Consider the following 21,495-nt stretch of genomic DNA (forward strand, 5'->3'; position numbering starts at 1 on the left):
TTCTTATGTTCTTAACCATGCTTTATTTCAAGGCCGAACTCCTGCAATGCACTGTGTGGGGCTACCCTCAAACAGTTTGGAAACTTTATCAGTGCAGAATGCGGCAGCTCAGGTCATTACAGGGGGCGTGGCAATATGACTCAACTGGACTACTGCTTCAGCAGCTACGCTAGCTACCCCTTCACTTCCGCCCCCAAATCAAGGTGCTATTTCTAAGCTTTAAGGCCCTCCATGATGTGGGTCCAAGCTATCACATACAGGTTCTTGAAGGGAGTCCAAGTGAATGGCGGATGGTGCCCACGGCACTGCTTTTTTTCAGTTATCCTTTGCCCTTTCCATGGGATACCGTTCTTCAGATGCACTACTAGAAGAACAGAACATTGTGTCATGATCTTCAGAAGTAGACTAATCCCCAGCAGCAGAAAATTTCATTCCATTTCTCTCCATTTTCCCTGCCCTACTTCAATGTTTCTTACACCATTGTCAAAGAGTTCTACTACTTTCTCTGTGGCTGGTTTCTTACTTCTGATGCAATAAGAAATTCACTTTTTTGCATAAATGAATCTCATTTACTGTTCTATCTTTCACACCATGCTTTTCAGATTCCTTCTTGACCTGCTTTATTGTAGGTTTATATTTGGTTTATCTGTGCTCTTGTTTTTTTCATGTAGGTAAGATCTTCTTAGCTTCCTGAACTGCAATGGCTTCCTTTTGGGGCCTTAACACACTTCATTTGGACCCTCCTTATCCATCATCGGCTTATTTTTAACTAATTCCCTCTCACTTGAGAAATTGGCCTTCCCAGAATCAAATATGGCAGTTGACCTGGGCAATATTTAACCTCACCTGTGCCCACCCAATTTTGACAAAACTACTTAGCACTCACCTTTCTCTTTGCCAAAAACACAGTAAGAAAGCCACACATAACTCGTTGTCAAATAAAACAGGATGCTTTATTAACATCTTTAGAAGTCAAGTCTTATATTAAGCTCTGGGTTGCTGATACACCACCTAGGCTCAAGAATTCATTGTATCCTAAACAGAGCTTTCTCAACTGTACACAAAAATGAAGTTAAAAGAACAACTGCAAACATTAGAGGGCAAAAACAAGCTAAACCAGAGTGGCCCGTTTAATTGTCATTTCTCTGGTAGCTGGTTCCCCCCAGGACAACTCAATTCTGATGAGAGGCAGCAAGATATCACTGAGAGGGTCTTGTTTAAGTCAACCACCAAACTGGGGCTGAACTGGAAATTGTTCTCCCTGGAGTGATTAAAAAGACCTGACAGTTTTTTTCCTGCCATGCCTACAGGGAATTAACATTCTAGTTCTCCAATTTTTAATCTATTTTGCATTAAAGTGAATTCTATTCACATTATCTACAGTAACAATTTCTGAAGACCAAACTTGCCTTCAGTGACTGAAAGAGTTTCAACCAAAGAGTGGGCATGTGTATGTGCTTCTACCCTCTCAAAAGGGTAAGTTAAGTTAAGTGGCAAAATCTCTGTTCCGTATTTCCCAAAAAACTGACCATAACTATTAGGATCTAACCCATATGTGCACAAAACCTCTCAAATGTAACAGTTTCCCTCAGCCTCTAGAAAGAAGATGCATAGTATAGATCCACTCTGAGGCATTGCTAATTGGAAGCAGTGGCAATTCAGCTAAAGGAAGAGCCTGTCTAACTACCATTTGTGGATTTTAAAACCCTGAAATAAAACTTAAGTAGTGAGCATTCTGACCATCTGAAATGGTTCTGTACTCATGCAGTAATCAGTTTCAATTTTATGATCATTTCTGCATCGATAACCACAGCCTAATTCATGTAACTTTTGAAAAACTAGCTTAGTCTACCTGTAAACAAGAGGAGTTTTTCTGCGGTCAGTTTATCTCACTGTTAAGACCCTGTCTTTCCCTTCAGTGAGTTTCATTTTGGTTCCATTTTAACTGAAGAGGTGTGCAACTTGCCTCTTAACCAGTACCATCTGGTATCAGTAGGTTGCACCAAACTGCCATAGAAAAATATTTTCAGGAAGAGATGTATGGCAGGAGATTAAATTTCGCAACCTGGCTCATGCCTTTTGCAGGTTTGTCTCATCCATCTACAGTGGCTTCTCTCCCTAGCTGGTAGCTTTAGCACCTTTTCGAAAACAGGAATGCCTTGCTGAAGATAATCCCAGCTAAACAGAGATTGTGTAGAGGCAGTGACAACATAATGACTGTAAGTAACCAATCACACTGGCCCTTATCCAGTGCCCCATTTTGCTGGGTCCCCAAACAACTGCAAAAAGGACAGAACATTTTGCAACGACCAAACTTCATGTGAAATCCTTCCAACTCACAGCCCCACACAAAACCCATATTCTCCTATTTTGGATCAGTTATCCCTGCTCAGTTAACCACTTTCTTTAGACATCCCTTCTATGTCCACAGAAAGAGGTTATGGGTGCCTTTTCCATTCAAATAAGCTTCTGGAAGACATTCATACCCTGCCTTGAGATCAACACACTCAACTGCCCAGCATGAGCTGCCTATTCTCTGCAGTTTTTCCTGATTGGAAGTCGCCCATGGATGTGAGTTAAAGCAAATCGTATCCAACTTTCATCAAAAATGTGATTGGGAAAGGAGAGAAATTATTCTCACTGTCTACACATGCAAGAATAAGTAATTCCTTCTAACCCAACATTTCCTGGCTTGGGGTTATGACCCCCCAGGGCAGCTGTTCCCAACCTTCATTTGGGATGCTACCCCCTTATGGGTGGTAGTGACCTGACTGGGGACCCGTAGGTGCTATTAGTATGGCACCTTCGGGTTCCACTGCTACCCCCACCACCAAATGGACATAAGTAAAAAAGAGGTTTTACATTTACATGCATGTGGCGATGGAAACCCAGAAGTGCCATTTAAGGGGGTAGCATCCCAAATGTGGGTTAGGAACCACTGTTCTAAACCCTTCACACAGAAAGATCACTTTCACTCACTCCCTACGTAGCTGACACCCTTCCACATTCAACAGAGCACAGAACTGCCACACTTAATTCATACACGTCTCTGACCAGTTTCCCCCCCAACAGTGCAGCTTTTTACCTTTCTAACATCAAACTACATTTAGGCATCATTTGACCATCATCAATGGTTTGGGACTGCAGAAAGGAAAAAGTTGTTCATTCAGGCTTCAAAGTTCCTTCTTTGCTTCAACGCAAATCTCTCCTTTCCTTTCTTCCTTCATGCCATTCCTATACTAAAATTCAAGGCTTCAGACAAGATCTTTCATGTTTTGTTGCTGTTAAAAAGAACCTCTGCATGTTTTCTTAAGGGCAAACTTTTTTCTGGTTGGAAACAACTTTGGATTGGAGCCCAGGTGATTATTCTCCCCCCATTCCTTCTCCCTTTGAGAAGCCAAATTATTAGAATACCCCATGTGCCCTGGGGTCTAATCCTATTGAGGGGATGGAATTTATTCATACAGTCACTCCCAGTCCGTGGGAGGTCGAATGATGAGGGGGGCAGCATTCTTGCGCCCGGCACGGATCCCTGGGTAGAAGAAAGGCCAAAGCTTCTCAGTGAAAGTGTCAGTGTAAGTGTAGATGTGGGAGCGGTCTGTGACATTGTAGAAGGACAGCTTGCCAGCATCATAGTCCAGGAAGATACCCACTCGCTTGGGTTTGATGGTGACATTCAGTGGGGTAAAAGGGGTGGTGGTGGCTGCATACTTGTCCCCATTGAACAATCTCACTCGCCAATAGCCAGTCTCAGGCAAGGAAGTAGTCTCTCCATTCCGGCTGACTGAGTCATTGCAGACTCCCAGGGCCCAGTGGGTCTTTTCACCCACTTCCACCTCCCAGTAGTGGCGGCCTGAGGTGAAGCCTTTTGTTGCCAAGACACAAGGGTAAACGGTGAAGCGCTTTGGGGTCTCAGGCAGATCTCGCAGGCGCTGCTCCACAAACTTGACACTCTTGCGGTCCTCGGAGAGCACAAGGTTGGGATGGGCGGTCTCAGGGTCAAGACTCAAATCTCCTGCAGTGCAAATAAGAGAAATTTGTTCAGGCTCTGTATCATGTCTTCCCTTCATACAGCAGCACTTCCTCTAGTCGGTACAGAATCTCTCTCTCCCCCTATACCCCTGTGACTATCCCTCATATTCAGATGCCTGCACTGGCTCACTGATGCTCTGTCTCTCACCATGAAAGTTCTAGCAATTTCTTTTGAAGTCCAGCACGTCTACTGCAGGTGCCAACTTCTTAGCTGTGACTATGCACGTGCAAAAAAAGCCACCACAGCAGAACCATACCAGCTCTAATCAAGGTGGTCTTGGACAAGATATTTTCAGAATCCTCTGCCTCTCTCAGACAGGAGAGATTTCAGGAGTGCAGAGAAAAAAGAGATGGTGGGATAGGACCAGGAACTGAGATTATTCGGCCAACTTACTCTGTAGGCAAGGTGCTGGTTCTAACACATTACCTACAGAGGGCCTCCATCACTACCCTCCTCCTCTCTGTCCTATGGGTCCCTGAACATCACACTTTTTATGCAGGAATGGAGGTTATAACCATTGACTGGTTTTGTACTGTTCAATGATTCCCATATAGACCAGCCAACCCTGGACAAACCCTTACACTAAAAGAGATTTAAGCTCTATTGGTTTCCCATGTCTGCGTACAGTGTGGTTCTAGATTTCCTTCTTCATATCTTAATACCTGTTATTGGCCAATAATTTCAAATTAATGAGCTAGAGTGGTATAGCATTAGCATGCTGGACTTGAACCAGGAAGATTTGGGTTCAAACCTCCGCTTAGCCATGAGTTCACTGGGTGACCTTAAGCCAGCACTTCCCAAATGTACTTGGCCAGCAAAGTCGTTCTCCAGCGCTCAAACCCAGAAGTGAATGGTAATGATGAGTTTCACATCATTTGATGATGTACCCACACACTTACATCCGGGTTTGGCAATCAAAAGCAAGTATAAAAATAGTGGCAAGGAGCGCAGCCAGGTTTTTTTCAAGCATGCAATAGCACTGAGCCTACATTTAGGCTCATGCCATGGTCTTGCTGCTGGGCGGTGAGCCTCCCACAACGTCCCAAGGAGTGCTTTGCGACACCCCAGGGTTTTCCGACGGACAAATTGGGAACCACTGCCTTAAGCAAATCACTACCTCTCAATCCTAACCTACCTTACAAGATTGTTAAGATAAAAGGGGGGGGGGAGCCATGTACATTGGCCTGTTTGGAGGGGGGGTAGCACACAAATGTGACATTAAATGGTCATGGTTAAAGTTCAGTACAAAGCATAAAACTGTCAATCATAGTGCTGCTGTAATTGGAGAAATTGCTGGTGGGATGCTGAAGAACTATCCACAAAGGGCATGAGCTGCACATTATGCGACACATGTGACTAGGCTCTCTGAATTACGCAGAAGGCAAATTCCTATGTTAACTGGCTCAGTAAGTACCCAGAGGAATAGCCATCTCTTATAATATCCTTTGTTACCGTGTTCCTCTCTGACTGACATTAGATACTATTTATAAGGAAGAAGATTCTTCTTGGCTTGAATGGGACGAGGACTGATTAAAACATGGCTTTGGAATCCTTACCCTGTCTTGATGGACCTACACAGATAAAAGAGAAATCAATGTTTTACTACGCTTTATCTATGCAAAATAAGTACTAGTAGGAATGGTGCAGCAATCTTGTTGCAGATACCTGCAATTTCACAGCAGACCATTCAACTTGGAACAGCACAGGTGGTAATTGGGTCACTCCATGTCAAGTAGTTTAGGGCTCCCCGTGCGACCATCACGGATTTTAATAAAATTTTGTGTGTAGAGTCCCACATGTGTCAAACGAACTTTGGTAAAGTTTTAGGTTTGCCGGTAGAATACTTGTGGAGATATAGCCATTTGTTTGACCCCATACTGCGACTATGTTCAGTACAATTGTGAGATTTTGACAACTTTGAGAGATCTCCCTTGCTATTTTTTTAAACAATTTTTTTATCCACATCTTCCACCAGTGAACCTAAAACTTTACCAAAGATCCTCCCTTGCAAAAAATGCTGTCCCACACAGTGCATTTACTCACCAGTCAGTCTCTTGATGATTTTACGCAGGACAAAGTACTGCCTGGGGAAGTTGGAGAAATTCTTTTCCAGTTCAATAGAGATCAGATTTGGCTTTTTGGCCTGTACCTCTTCACATCTGCAAGGACAGGAGCAGAGCAAGTCAAGTCAATCAGTTATCTATGAATGATGAGGATGGACAGAGCAATATCACTCCCGGCTGCATTCTTTAAAACAATCACCTAGGGATAGCTTATATGGCCAATCAGAGTTGTATTTACAGTTCTAAGAGGGGGAGAGCAGAAAACAGGAGTTAAACAAAATTTTAGAGAGAATTTTAGAAAGAATTGATATTTTAGAGAAAATTGATATTTAGCTGGAGTATGTGGAAAGAGGGTTCTTGGAGACTTACAGCTGTCAAAAGACCTTGACAACTGACACTGTGTATAAGTGTAGGCTAGTGTAAGAGCAATTTTTGATGAAAAAAATCACAGGCTGTAAGGAGCATAGTACTGTGAGGGGAGGAATGAAGTCTTCCCAGTGCCCAGTGGAGTTGATAACACTTAACTAGTACTGATAGCTTCATGTGCATGAAGAAGCCCTAGGTAAGAAGTGAAAGGGAAAACTGTGTTAAAAGCTCTTTGGATTGATAGCTGTCTAGCTCACTTCAATTGTCAAGTAGTAAACATCTGCACTGAAGTTATCTAGTCCCAATAGCAGCTGCAATAACATCGTATAAAGTTGAAATAATCAGCAACCATACAAGTCACTGGTCCTCTTTTTTAGGGAGAAACTCTGTGTCTTATACTTACTAAAGCTGACCTTCTGTGGGCTCTTTAGGAAGGGTTATACTCTCAAACACAGCTAATCTCCATGGCAATCATGCTGCGAACTCTCAAAAAGTACCACCAAAGGCACATGCAGTCTCAACAATGTTATGCTACCACAACACTTGTATTTTGGAGTAACACACTCATTTAACTCCCTTAGTAAAGATAAGCTGTCACAGATGAGTCCCCCAACCATCTTTTCACTTCAAGGTTGATATAAGCTCAGATCTCACACATCTGACAGTATATAGGCAATGCCTGATGAAAGCACAGAAGTCTAATGAGGGAAGAAGGTAAAATTTTGAGAGCATCCCAGCTTCAGTGCCCTAGCTCTTTAACCACTACTTGAACCAATGAAGAACCAAATCAATATGGCTAGATTAAAGTGGTTCGCACATAGTACACTTGTCCTTTACCAGCTTCAGGGCTATCACTTTAATTCTGAGCTCAATTCAAGGTGCTCTTTAAAGCCCTAAATGGTCTGGGCCCAGAAAATCTCAAGAGTTGCCTTCCCCAATATTAGATTGCCTGAGAACTCCATTCTAAGTTCTCATTTAGATAACCCTGCTGAAGGCAAGACTGGTTGGTACTTAGAGTCTCTCAGCAGCAGCATCCAAGATTTGAAGCAGCCTCCCAAGAGGGGAATGGCTGGCCTCTTTATAGCTCGACTTAGCACAGGCAGTAAAAGACCACTTTCAAGTAACTTTTTTTGGATTTGTATTTTTAAATCACTGCTGTCTAGATTTTGATAACGGCCTAAAATCTGTTCCAGTTTTATAATGAAGTGATTTTTAGATATATTTATTTGTATGCGGATTATATTGATTTTAACTTTTGTATGGGGTTTATTTTTACTTTTGTAAATTCACCCTTAACATGCTGTAGAGCAGCAGGATATATAATTAAACCTTCAGAAAGTCACAATAAATAGCAGCCTGACTGCTGGTATGAGCACAAAGAGAGATTCAATCCTTACCTTTCAAGTGTGTTCTTCACATCCTGAATAAGAAAGAGAAGAAACAAAACTGATCAAAATCATGCAGGAACCCAACCAGTGACTAAAAACTGCCCCCGCCCCAGATAATGATGCAGGCAAATGTAGGAAGATCCCAGTTGAACAGCACAAAAAAACATCACTCAACTGCTGGACATTTTGTCCAAACCAATTCATCTTTTGACATGTCACTGTACCATGTGGGTATATGAGCTCTAGTCAGCCATACAAATTCTGCATGTGATGGTGATGATGTACCCACACTCTATGTGCCCAATATCAGCACATCAGATTTCATGCTCACATAGGAACCTGAACTGCTATCCAATGCCCCCAAGCCCTAACCATAGGATATGTTCTGATCACATCAGTAGGACCTATGGACATTGGGCTCTAGGTGCATAAGTCCTTATGGAAAAATCAAGCCCAAAGTGCAAACACCAGATGGGTGAACTAGAGGGAGTGGGATGGGCCTGAAACAGAACTGCATGTAGGATCCCCCCCCCTTTATTTGCAAATGATAAAAACAGTACAAGAGTAAAAAAGCAACAAATGTGGAAAAAAAAATGAAATACATGGAAAAAATATAGGGATAAAAGAGGGGAAAAAATGTATATTTGCACTACATATTCAGTTTACATACAATAACCATGCTCAACCATAGAATAGATATGAATAGAATAGTCCCTTTTAGGTCGCTTTAGATCCTTTCAAGGAGAAAGGCAGGATAAAAATACTGTAAAAAAATAAATAAAATATTAATAAAGCTATACATAAACTTCCAAAAAGGGTATCTAAAAATATCCATACACCATTGTTGCCATAGATTCAAATATTAATAAAGTTAAAAGTTTCTCAATCCGCTGAAAAATAGCGGGAGAACATTTTTCTTTCCAAAATTTCAACGTAAGTCTTTTAGCTAGAGTAAAGGCCTCTTCAGCCTAGAAAAAAAGACGCCTGAGGGGGGACATGACTGAGACATACAAAATTATGCATGGGAAGGATAAAATGGATAGAGAAATGCTTTTTACACTCTCACATAACACCAGAAACAGGGGACATCCACTAAAATTGAGTGTTGGGAGGGTTAGGACAGACAAAAGAAAATATTTCTTTACTCAGCGTGTGGTCGGTCTGTGGAACTCCCTGCTGCAGGATGTGGTGACGGCATCTGCCCTGGATGCCTTTAAAAGGGGACTGGACACGTTTCTGGAGAAAAAATCCATTATGGGTTGCAAGTCATGATGTGTATGTGCAACCTCCTGATTTTAGAAATGGGTTATGTCAGAATGCCAGATGCAAGGGAGGGCACCAGGATGAGTCTCTTGTTATCTGGTGTGCTCCCTGGGGCATTTGGTGGGCCGCTGTGAGATACAGGAAGCTGGACTAGATGAGCCTATGGTCTGATCCAGTGGGGCTGTTCTTATGTTCTTATAGAATACATTTCTGTTGTCCTGAAGATAAGTTCCCACAAAGCAGACAAATTCAAAAGAACTGAGATATCCACAAACAATGGTTGCTGTAATACATGCTTAACGCAGCTAGGCTTTGATGGATGAGAAGTAATGGGGTAAAGTTCCATAGTCACTGGAAACCTTCATAATCATGAGAGGCAGAAATTAGTTTTAGTTAAAATACAGGTCCAACCTTGTTATACACTGATTTTTTTATACATGGATTTGACTCAACACAAAAGGTCACTGCAAATGAGAAAGAATGTGCTGATCCCTGGAGAAGGGGAAAAATGCAGCCCTTTAAAATCACAGTTTAAAAAACTGCTTTTTACTTCTGTAGAGAGACAGTCATGCAAGTGATTACAGGTATAACCTAATTATCCACAGTTTTTTCTATCTCAAGACAATGGGAAGCATCCTTTAAATTAAAGGAAAACAGTCCTTTAACAATAGGCTCCTTAATGTGAGAGAGGGTAGCCAGCTGACAATCCATAAATCATTCTCTCTCTACAGACACTCACTCAAAGAAAGGATGACCTCTCCCTTCCCCCTGAGCACATTAAAGAAAGATACCCTTTGCTCTGGGTGAAGGGAGGGGCTCACTCAGATGGCCTTTCTAAGTGCCTGGGAGAGAGACTGAAGGACTGTCTGCTTAATTACTCTGTCTTAACATCACAAAGGTCAGCCCAGAGCAGAGGGACTTTGTTTTTTAAATTGATTTGCTTTAGTGGTTTTGGAAAGGAACCCTGGAATAATGACTCAACCTACAGTGCAATTCTCAAATCACTGCCAGCTTCAGATGTTTATCAAGGACAAAAACCAAATTCCACCATCCATGGTGTAGCTGCCATTACACTGTAAAACAATCTGCCCTGTTGCAAGGTCTCTTGTAAGTCAATATCAAAACTCCCAGAAAGCCTGCTCCCATACAGGTCTGGATTCCAGAGGTCTGATTGTACTTTGAGAAATCTGATGTGCCCTCTAAGAATTCAAAATAATTAAACTGGCTCTGCTGTAAGCCCTTTAAGTTAATAATCAGGGAAGCTTTCTGTGTATTCAATTCCATCACTTCTTTTTAAGATGATAAAAAAGATCTTTTGAGATGATGATCCCCAAAATAGGATTTCCAAGTATCATTTGTTCAGAAGAACAAAGATAGAAAGAGCACCTGCCAAGAGAGTGGGGAGGGGGGAGATGGAATTTGTGAAGGAAAGGAAGGGTTGGGTCGTAGGGGGAGGGGCACTGTGAGGGATTTTAGATTGGTTGGCAACCTTCAGTCTCGAAAGACTATGGCATAAGCCTACAGCACCCGGAATTCCCAGGCGGTCTCCCATCCAAGTACTAACCAGGCCTGACCCTGCTTAGCTTCCAAGATCAGATGAGATCCGGTATGTGCAGGGTAACAGTTTGCTGTACTGTGAGGGATGCCTTACTTTTATTTTGCCTTACTTTTATTCTGACTTCCAGTGATCCAGCTGAACCTATACAACAGGGAAAGGCTCAGGCAAGATCTTGTGGTGGGAGCTTTTCTTTTGGGCTGGAGAAATCTGGTTTGTTCTGCACGGTCCACTATGATGCCAAGGGACAGTGGGGAACAGGATTGATGTTGCACACCCAGGAAGCAGGAAAGGGATTAGAAGAGCAAAGAGACATTCTAGGAAAGGAGAACTTTGTATGGTGGAAAAGCAGTTGGGAAAAAGCAGTTAAAAGGGCAGTTGGAAAAAGAATGTTGGAGAGAGAGACCATTTCTTTAAGGCAAACTGCTGGTCAGATGCTTTGATAGGATCTGAAGTGCATCACAAGCATTCCCTGAAGACTATCTAGAAAGCACCACTGAGGAGCAAACCTCCTGGAGAATACACTTTAATATCTTTAACGCTTTGCAAACTTGGCTCACTGTTATAAAGCTTCTAATAAAATTCTTTAAAAGCAATTCTATTGTGTCATTGTTAATTGATGGGGGCCAAGCGATAACCTGACAAATCCAGTTGTGGCCACAGTCACATTACCAAGCATCCCTTTTGCATTACAGCACCCTAAAGAGAAACTGGTGCAAACCTCACCTTGAGCATCTCTATGCCTGATTGCAGACCCTTCTCCTCAATCTCTGTGATGAGGCTATGGAGGAAAACCCGCTGTTCAGAGAGCTCAGCCACATTATCCTTCAGTTTCTGCAGAATCTCCTTTTCCTCGTTTTCCAACCGATGCAACAGCACTTGTTGTTCCTCCTCCAAGAACTGATGCAACTCCTCAAACTCACTTATGACGAGCTGGCGTCGATTCTCAACTTTCCGCTGCAGTAAGATAGAAGAATAGAGCTGGATGTTACTAGAGGCCAGCCAAATGACATGGATTAGCAAGATGTCCAGGATCAACAGAAAGGAGTAACTTCACACAATGTCTAACTGTGGGGTCACAGTCATGTTACACAAATTTATGGTGGCCTGGTGTGGGACTAGGGGCGCAATCCTAACCCACTTTCCAGCACCAACATAAGGGCAATGAAGCTCTGAGGTAAAGGAAACAAACATCCCCTTACTTTGAGGAGGCCTCCATGAGTGCCAAACAACTGCAGGATGCAGCACATGTCCCATTGGCTCAGCTATGCCGGTGTTGAAAAGTTGATTAGGATTTAGGCCTTAGAGTCACGAAACAACAAAAATGGGAGAAAAGTCAAAGAGAGGCTTTTTATTGTCTCATGAGACGGAACAGGGCATAATCAATGACAAATCGCCCTAATTGAAAAGAACTCTCTCCCTAAAGAGAGAGTTTTGAAGGTCAGGTAGGCTGACCAAGAAAAAACCCAACCTACCGTGCCTAGAGGCAAGGTCAGTCTGGGGAAATCGAGGGAGCCCCTCCCATCAGGAAGACTTTGTAACCTGACCTGCCTGCCTGAGAGGGAGGAGCTTCCCAGATGTCAAGGACTGTCCCTGCCATGGGAGAATGTGCTTAGATAGGAGCGGGAGCAAAAAGATACTGAGGAGCAGGAGCAAAAACAGAAGAAAAGGGGATATTAGTTTAACACAGGCCCAATTCAGACTATACCTTGATTGGGAATGAAGTTCAGTTACTTCCATTGTCTCTTTTTCTGCACCCATAACATGTTCAACTGAACTGAAAACTAGTTTGCCAAGATATCCAAATACGGGAACTGAGGTCTGAGGACTTTCTATAACTTCTGATATTAAACCACAGGTGGATATCCAGATTTATACAGAGTAAGTCACAGTTGCCAGATCTGGTGGTCATGGAAAATTGTGGTTTAACAAATCAGAAAGGTTTCCATTCACCTGCATGTGTGAGGGGAAGAGAAAGTGCTTGAACTTATTGTTCATTCCCAATTGAATAAACTATAGTTTCTTGTAACATCTGAATCCCGTCTGTATCCCTATCTAGTTTTCATTGCATGATTGACTGTCTTGTAACTCAAAATGTCTAGGATTGGATAAGTCCAAATATCAATCAATATATACATCACCAAGACAGCACCACTCCAAGTAAACAGACAAAATAGAATACATGCAACACACACCTTGAGTTCCCCAGGTTTCTTCTCCTCCTGAGATTTGAAGCGGACAATGTCCTGCAGCTTTCGTTCTAGTGGCCCCAGGAACTTCTGCAGTTTATCCTTCATGAAAGAGATGGCAAAATTGAGAGGTGACACAGCTGAGGAGGAGTTAGGAACATGAAGCCTCCTTGGCACATGTTGCTGCAACCCAGAAATCTTGCCCTTTCCACCATGAAGTCTAGCTTCAAAGCATAATTCAAACATCTGAGAACACCAGTCTCGGGGCCATATCCCACCATACATTTTTAACTCACAGGAGAGCACTGTGGCAAGCCTCTCCAGCGTAGAAAAGCTCGGAGAAAATATTAGACGTGCCATAGTCTATTAGTTATTTTGCTATTCAGTGTTCCTCCTTTCCTTAAAAGGCAATTATGTCCCCCTCAAGCCTTTAAACTACATTCCAGTCACATGAAATATCAAACATTATTTTGAAAATTTTCCACACCTTCATCTCTGACTATGCTGACTCTTCCCAGTCATAACAGTGCAAGTTAGAATGCAATCCTAACCAACTTTCTAGCACTGACCTAGCTGCAGTGCAGCCCCAAGGCAAGGTAACAAAACTGCCCTTACCTTGAGGAGGCCTCCTTGACTGCTTCCCCACTGCAGGATGCAGTGCAAGCCACAATGGCACAGCTATGTCAGTGCTGAAAAGTTGGTTAGGATTGCACCCTTAAACTGTTATTGAGGCAACAGATAAGGGCAGGACTTAGGGCCCAATCCTATCCAACTTTCCAGCAACTGCAATGCATTCATAAGGTAAGGGAGCAAAACATCTCCTTATCTTGAGCCCTCCATGACTTCCCCACCACTGCAGAACCCAGCACATGCCCCATTGCCATGGACGCATCAGCGCTGGAAAGCTGGATAGGACAGGGCCCTTAGTGCTTAAAATGGACAGATCTATCATCATGCTTGTTCCCCAATTAAAGTTTTAAAGCTTGATCCCAGCCCCACTCTACCTTATACTCCTGAGAAGCATCATCCAGAGAGACGACTGTGTGAGAGCGATGTTCATGGGAGATCTCACACGCCAAGCAAACTGCTGCTTGGTCCTCCTTGCAGAAAAGACGGAGCACTTCATTGTGCTTTTCACATAAGTTCTCATCCCGCACCTTGCGCTTGTTGGTGACCTGCAGTTGCTTAGCGATCTCAACCATGTTTCCCAGTTGTCGGTTGGGCTTCAAGGAGCGGTGGCGGAAAGTCTTTCGACAGACAGGACAGGGGAAGTCCCGGTTTAGTTCCTCCCACCATCGGGTGATGCAGATACGGCAGAAGTTGTGACCACAATCAATTATCACAGGGTCTTTCAGGTACTCCAGACAAACAGAGCAGCTGGCTTCCACCTGGAGATTCTCCAGAGGATTTGTGGTAGCCATGGTTCCTGAAAAGCAGAGGGAAAACACTATCATCAGAGACAGGTTTTAAAAAAATTATTATTGTACATATCTTACTGGGAAATTGTTTGCTAAACATGACTCTAGCACAAGTTTCCTCAGGGAGTTAGCACAGTAGAGTATCTCATGCTCTCTGGATCTGGAACTCAGAAACAGTTTCTCCCTCCCTCTCAATACCAGATGTGGGTACAAGGGAAAATTCTTGCTTTCATGCCTGTTTGGAAGCACCTGCCTGACTGGGCACTATTAGAAAACAGAAGGCAGTACAAGATGGACCTTTGGCCTGGCCCAGTAGAATTATTACATTCTTAATTCCTTGTTCATATAGCAAGGGATTGTTGAACTATCACATAACTTCTGAATCTGACAGTGTGCTCCAGGCCCATAGCCAGGATTCTAGAGTGGGGGGGCACTACGTTTTCAGGGGGTGCCATTATGTTGGGTATCTATACTGGTGTGCAAAATGAAGGGATAAGTACGGAGAAACATCAAAGACCTGAAACTCGACCAAATTTCATGAAGAGAAAATATTTGGGTGTGTGTGTTTGAAAGACACATTCATTATCTGTAAACCAATGTAACAATCATTTGCATGGAATAAATGCTTCTCTGAATGCAATGTAAAATGTATTTATCTACATAGAAATAACATGCAACATATTCTTTCATTTTCCACACCAACACAATACACAGGCTTGCATCCCTGCAAAAATAAAAAGGGGCAGCAGGGGCAAAAGCCCCAGGCACTGAGGCCAGGCAGCCTGGAGGGGCGCTGGTTGCACTACCGCCCCCCCTCCCCCGTGCGTGTAAAGAGGCATCTGCGAGGTTTTTTTCCAAAGGGCGGAAGGGAAGGGTTGGGAAGGGCGGGCTGCTTGCCTCCGCCCCGAGCTCACTGCCTTCCTCTCCTGCAGCTCCGTTGCCACCCCCACCTGCTCCACGTTTTCTTTTCCTTTTTAATTTTGCCAGCTCTGCTAGGCTGAGGTCCCTGTTTTTTCCTTAACTCCTGACTGAGCTTATAACCTCTGTGGCTATTTTCTGGGTGGGTAAACCTGGGCTCCCGCCTGGACTTCAAATCCAGGTCTACCTGCTGTGTAGACTTGGGGTCCTGTTTGTGCTTATCGCCTCTATGGACATTTGCTAGGTGGGTAGACCTGGGCTCCCACCTGGACTTGGAGCCCAGGTCTACCTGCTGGGTATACTTGGGTTCCCAGTTGAGCTTATAGCCTCTGTGGCTATTTACTGGGCATGTGGAGCTGGGCTCCCACTTGGAGTCCAGGTCTACCTGCTTGTGTAGACCTGGGCTCCCGATTGAGCTTACAGCCTACATAAGAACATACAGAGAGCCCCACTGGATCAGGCCAAAGGCCTATCCAGTCCAGCTTCCTGTATCTCAGTGCCCAATCAAATGCTTCAGGGAGCACAAAAGATAGCAAGACAAAACCTGCATCCTGGTGCCCTCCCCTGCATCTGGCATTCTGAGGTCGTCTACTTCAAAAATCAGGAGCTTGCACATACCTATCATGAGTGATTTGTAACCCATGATGGACTTTTCCTCCAGAAATTTGTCCAATCCCCTTTTAAAGGCATCTAGGTAAGATGCCATCACTATGGCACAGAGTTCACAGGCTAATTACACACCAAGTAAAGAAATATTTTATTTTATCTGTCCTAACTCTCAACACTCAATTGTAGTGGATGTCCCCTGGTTCTGGTGATAGGGAAAAGAATCTCTCTATCCACTCCATCCATCCTCTACATAATTTTGTATGTCTCAATCATGTCCTCCCTCAGGCCTCTGTGACTATTTGCTGGACATGGAGCCCAGGTCTAGACTTCACTCGGCACCAGCTCTGCCCAGTGGGTGTTTCCAGATACCCAATTTTGCTCTCCATTCTGGGGGATGCCCTTCCCTGCTGGCAGGACAGTTGGGGGGGGGTATGCAACCATGGCCTCCCCCAGATCCACCCCTGCTTAGAACCTTTTCCACACTTAAGTTCTTCGTTCTGTTTAGCTCAAATGGTTTCCATACTTTCTCCACCAGAAAAAGGGTCTCCCCAGTCCCCAAGCAGCAGCCATTAATTTTAAAAATATATATGAAAAGGCAAAAACCCTGCACCTCAACAGCAATACCTTGTAGTAATTAGCATGTTCCACAGTAGAAGAAATAGCACCCTCGCCATCCCCCTTGCCAATACAAGTATAAATCTCTCCCTACCTTTCTTATAGCTTCTCTTGACCAGCTCAGCTCACCATGTGCTCTGGATAGGGGCAGGATGACCAGAGGTCATAACTTCTGATATGTGTAGATCTTGGGCTCAGCCAACTGCTATAACTTGGCCTGGTGGGATCCTAGCCTCTGCTTTTCATGAGCCAATAGACAGTTTGTCTGAATTTGTCTGAGCCAATAGTTACAAAGTTTTGTCTGAGCCAATAGGCTTACTGCTACTGAGCAAAGCGGACTATGTATGATCTTATTAACAAGCTCTTAAGGGTTGGGAGGGGCTGAGGCAGAAGATTGTAGTGCCAAGTGCAAAGAACTTGTGTGCAAAAAAGGCTGCAGTACCATTGGAGGAAAGCTAGAAGACTACCTGCAAAGTAGTGCTGTGTGCAGAGTCACTGGGCTGCACAAGCACAGAGAGCTCAGAGACCACCAGGGAAGAATGGCTGTGAGAAGCTTTGGAGAGTGAGCTCTACAGAGAGAGACCTCTAGGGAAGAGAAGCTGCAAGGAGCGAGCTGGGAGAGACCAAGCTACTGAGAGGAGCTGAAGACAGAGCTCTGTGGGAGAGCTAAGGAGAGAGCTGCTGGAAGGAGCCCTGAGAGAGCCTCTTGCTGGAGCTGAGAACCAGAGGGGAACCTCTGTCAAGCCCTTGGTCTTAATAAAGTCTTAAACTTAGCTTGGTGTCAGTGGTCTCTTTCGATCCTGTACAACACTTCCCAGGAGCCCTCCAGGACCCTGTTTTACTCACTCTACACACGTGCACTCTCTCTTTCTCCCTTCCATCCCTGCCAGAAGTACCAAGCCCTCTTTCCTCCTGGCACAAAAAAAGTTACAAAGGGCTTCAAATCATCCCCAGCTGACACCAGACTACACAGAAAGCAGACAGGGTAGGAAAAAATTCCGGGGGGGGGGGGGTAAACTGCTGGCTGGGGGGGGAGAAACCCCTCCTGTCCCCCCAGCTATGGCCCTGGTGTTCTCTGATCCCTGCTCTGATCAGTCATGCCATTGAATCCTATCCAACTTTCCAGCACTTGATGCCATGCCAATGGGGAGTGCACTGCATCCTATGGAGGAGGGGCAGTCACGGAGGTCTCCTCAAGGTAAGGCAACATTTGTAACCTTAGCTCAGGGTTGTATGGCAGTTGTATAGGTGCTGGAAAGCTGGATAGGACTGGGGCCTAATGGCCCCTACAGTTTCACCCCATACTTACCAGGATGAACACCACAACAAGGGGAGGATCACACATGCCCCCACCCTCAGCCAGAGCATGGGGCTGCTGCAGGGAGCTCTCTTCTCCCTGCCTGAAAAGAACTCTGTTCCAACTGTCAGCTGCCTATGAACAGAAAAAGCATGTGGAAGCACTGGCCAGAGGACCCAAAGACTACTGGGTTGTTTTCTAGTGGTAGTGTAAGCCCCTTCCCCCGCTCAATTTGATCATAAGGCTGTGCATAAATCTACACATAAAAAAATATGTTGAGAGCCTCCTTGAAAACCACCCCTTGCAAGAGGAGGAAGGTGGGATACAAACATGAATAAATCATGCTCCAAAGGAATAATGAGGAGTGAATGGGTCAAGGCACCACTTTCTGAAGGAGATGTACTCACTTTTATGGGCTGGTCCTCCAAGAGGTCCTCCACTTTAAAATCACAGGCTTAACAGGGCATCTTGTAGGATTTTGACAGCCAGCAGCTGAGAAGAACAGTAGATGTGAATAAACATTTTTTTCATGGAATAAACATTTATTGTGGAATAAACATTCCAATAAAAATGGAATGACATTTTTATTTTAAACAAGATCTTGAATATCTATTAAAGAGATAATGTATCAACAACTGAGTTTAAGTCCACAGGCATTAAGAGATAACAGATTTTAACAATGGGTCAAGGCAACCTTTAATTAATGCAGGTTTCTCTGACCTTTGCCCCAAGGGAAGGAGGGGTAGGAACAAAAGGGGTGTTAATGGTCTATCAACCAGAATCCCCTCAGCTAGGCTTCACCCCTCCTTCACTGGGCTTGCCACAGTCCCACAGTAGGGAACACAAAGCAGTCTTCAGGTAGCCTACCCCTCTTATCACAGCTCCTGAGTGCCTTATGAAGCACTGGGCTTCAAAGTTCAACAGTAAGATCTGGTTAACATTTCAAGTCCGAGTGAGAGAAGTTTTTCCAGAATTTATTCATAAATTATATTTTTCATCCCATCCTCTCCTTCAAAAAAACATAGGGCAGTGTGCAACAAATATTTTGTCTCTCCCCCTTCAGCATTTTAACTGGGCAAGAGGCACTTTTTCAAGTAGTTCTCTTCTACACAGCAGGGATACAGTAACTATCCCTTTTCGACCTTTTGGAGAGTGCTCCAGGTGGCAGAGAGGTTTCTTGGGGTGGGGGGAGGTGTTCTGGGGCAGAGCAGGGAGTAGAGCGAGAGGGGGTGGGACCAGAGAAGCTCTGCTCCACCCCATGTTGGGTCTTCCCCATGTTGTGTCTTGAACCCCATGTTGGGTCTTCCAGTCCAACATGGGAACTCTCAATAGCCAGTGCACACTTGAGTAGTTCCAATACAGGGACGAATGTCCCCTTCCCCTGAGGAGACACTGACGGCCATTTTGGAGACAAGGAGACGCTGGTGGCCATTTTCCCAGGGGAGATACCAGCAGCCATTTTGGTGCCGCTACTCTGGGCACTGGGCAGCTCAGGATTGACTTTGCCTGTAAACTGCTTTGTGAGCCTTTTGTTGAAAAAACGGTATATAAATACTAATAATAATATTCCCACACGAGTTTCTAAGGTAGGTTAGGTTGAGATAGTGACTGGGCCAAAATGAGCTAAGCGGCAGCATGGTTGCCACATCTCAAAGCAAGGCTATTCCACTAACTGCAAAGGTTAATTCCCACAACCCCAAACACTCCATGAGGATAGGGGATAGCATAGTTCTCTTTGAGATTTACAAGCTCATTCTGTTAAAATGATTTAGAAGCATTCCTACAAGCCTGTCAGAGACCACCATAGTGGGCAAACAGCACCTACATACCCCTTGTAAAGTCACCTGAAGCTGTTAAGTCCGTATGTTTCTTCTTTGGCCATGGTTTCAGTTAGTGAAAACTTTTCTCTATGGGGCTGGTGAGAGTTGGCCCAGTAGGTGATGACTGTTTGGTCCCTTTCAGCTCTCACAACAAGGTGTCTAATGAGACAGTTCCTTTCCTGTGCACTTTGGCATTCAAACTTGCCCTTGTCATGCCAGAAGAAAAAGTATCATTAGAGAATGACAACACTTCAGATTTATACAGCATACAACAAACTTAACATATATTCATCAGTCCTCACAACAGTCCTGTAAGTAAGTTAGTATTATTATCCCCATACTTCAGAAAATGCTGGTTTATCTAAAGTAGTGGTGGGCAACATTTTTACAGCATGTGCCACCTTTAAGCTTTCTGTATTTTGGGTGTGCCATTCAAGTCATCCTTTCTCCTAATTGGCCTACATTAGGCTACAATTTTTGAATGAATTAATGGGGAATGGCTCTCTCCCCCCTCCCCCAAACTGCAGTGATTCAAAGATTCAAAGTGTTGTTGTTGTTTTTTTTGGGGGGGGGGGAGCTCCCAATTTGCAAACTGCAAAACTCTTTAAAGTTAAAGGGGACTTTGTCAGCCCAACCAGTCACTGAGCAGTGAGGTGAGGCAACACACACACCCCTTCCCCCAACTACACAAACAGTAAGAGGTGAAGGGAATAATCTGAACTGCTATTTAAAGTCTGTGCAGCACTTCTAATCAATAAACCAGATTCTAAGGCCTCTCACTAAATTCACAGCTGGAAGGAAATGTGAATACATCCTTGAGGAGGGACTTTGAATAAGAACATAAGAAGAGCCTTGCTGCATCAGGCCAAAGGCCCATCTAGTCCGGCTTCCTATATCTGTAGCCCACCAGATGCCTCAGGAAGCACACAAGACAACAAGAGACCTGCATCCTGGTGCCATCCCCTGCATCTTGCATTCTGAGGTAGCCTACTTCTAAAACCTGGAGGTTGCACATACCCATCATGGCTTGTAACCTGTGATGGGTATTTCCTCCAGAAATTTGTCAGGTTTCCTTTTAAAGGCATCTAGACCAGATGCCATCACCACATCCTGAGGCAAGGAGTTTCACAAACTAATGATATGCTGGGTAAAGAAATTTCCTTTTGTCTACTCTCCCAACATTCAATTTTAGTGGCTGCCCCCTGGTTCTGGTGTTGGGAGGTAGCCACATCCTGTGGCAAGGAGTTCCACAGTCCAATTTCATGCTCGGTAAAAAAATTTCCTTTTCTCTGTCCCAACTCTCCCAACACTCAACTATAGTGGCTGCCCCCTGGCTCTGGTGTTGTGCAAGAGGGAAAAAGGACATCCCTCCATCCATGCAGACTTCCTAATTCGCCCACTTCAGGGGTGCACCACATCAGCTCCAGCAAGTGAGGGGGGACCCAAGACAGACCCGAAAGGCCCACAACCTTAAACCTGGGGGTGGGGGGGGGGCCTGGAGGAGCCCAGAGAGTGACTGCAGCAGGCCTGCACCAGAAGAAGCTGCTCCAGAGCAGAGGCTGCCCAGAGGAACCCCTGCGGGGCTTCACAGCTCGAGCCCCTGAGGAGCTGCTGGGGCCCAGGGAGGCTCTTTTCTGTGTGTGGAGGGGACAGCAAAGCAGGCTGGAGATGTACCTGGAGGCCTCTGCAGGAAGACTGTTGGGAGCAGCCCAGGAGGGGGGTCACAGCAGGACCTTCAGGGCCCCCCTCAACTGCCTCAGACCCAGCCACGCGAGCAGCGCCAGGCTCCACCTCCCCCCTCGCCCGTCCTGACCCTCCCCTGGCTTCTGGGGGGCCCTCCAGGTCCAGTCACCACGGCAACCAAGAACTCCCCTGCTCCTTCCCCAACCACCCTCCTGCTGTCAACGCCGCAACAGGAAGCGGCTGTGGCGTCCCCGGAAACGGTCCGCTTCAAGCACGTC

At 44.8% G+C, this 21,495-nt stretch overlaps 1 protein-coding gene and 1 pseudogene across 2 annotated transcripts; both read right to left on the reverse strand.

Moving 5' to 3' along the window:
- Positions 1 to 959: 959 nt before the first annotated feature.
- Positions 960 to 21,398, reverse strand: TRIM39 (tripartite motif containing 39). 2 transcript variants are annotated; one of them, XM_066617040.1, is made up of 9 exons: positions 21,209 to 21,398; positions 19,559 to 19,740; positions 18,122 to 18,206; positions 13,862 to 14,283; positions 12,864 to 12,959; positions 11,395 to 11,625; positions 7,860 to 7,882; positions 6,077 to 6,192; positions 960 to 4,015 (listed from the first exon to the last, which is right to left on the reverse strand). In XM_066617040.1, exons 4-9 carry the CDS (start codon positions 14,276 to 14,278, stop codon positions 3,468 to 3,470), a joined length of 1,431 nt encoding a protein of 476 aa, XP_066473137.1. In that variant the 5' UTR covers positions 14,279 to 14,283; positions 18,122 to 18,206; positions 19,559 to 19,740; positions 21,209 to 21,398; the 3' UTR covers positions 960 to 3,467. The 2 variants fall into 2 exon arrangements, with proteins under 2 accessions (XP_066473137.1, XP_066473135.1); XM_066617038.1 differs by having other exon boundaries at positions 19,544 to 19,740.
- On the reverse strand, positions 10,629 to 10,749 carry LOC136642508 (5S ribosomal RNA; annotated as a pseudogene).
- Positions 21,399 to 21,495: the final 97 nt, after the last annotated feature.

The sequence above is a fragment of the Tiliqua scincoides genome, chromosome 2 (genome assembly GCF_035046505.1).
Source record: "Tiliqua scincoides isolate rTilSci1 chromosome 2, rTilSci1.hap2, whole genome shotgun sequence".
Classification (NCBI taxonomy): domain Eukaryota; kingdom Metazoa; phylum Chordata; class Lepidosauria; order Squamata; family Scincidae; genus Tiliqua; species Tiliqua scincoides.

Bases quoted from the DNA above. Each gene is read 5' to 3' on its own strand.
- TRIM39 (XM_066617040.1), bottom strand. From the start codon at position 14,278: ATGGCTACCACAAATCCTCTGGAGAATCTCCAGGTGGAAGCCAGCTGC. The intron at 12,960-13,861 runs GTAGAGTGGGGC...TCTTTCATGAAG, and splicing joins ATGCTTCTCAGGAGTATAAG to GATAAACTGCAGAAGTTCCT. The intron at 11,626-12,863 runs GTGTGTGTTGCA...ATCTTACTGCAG, and splicing joins AGAAACCTGGGGAACTCAAG to CGGAAAGTTGAGAATCGACG.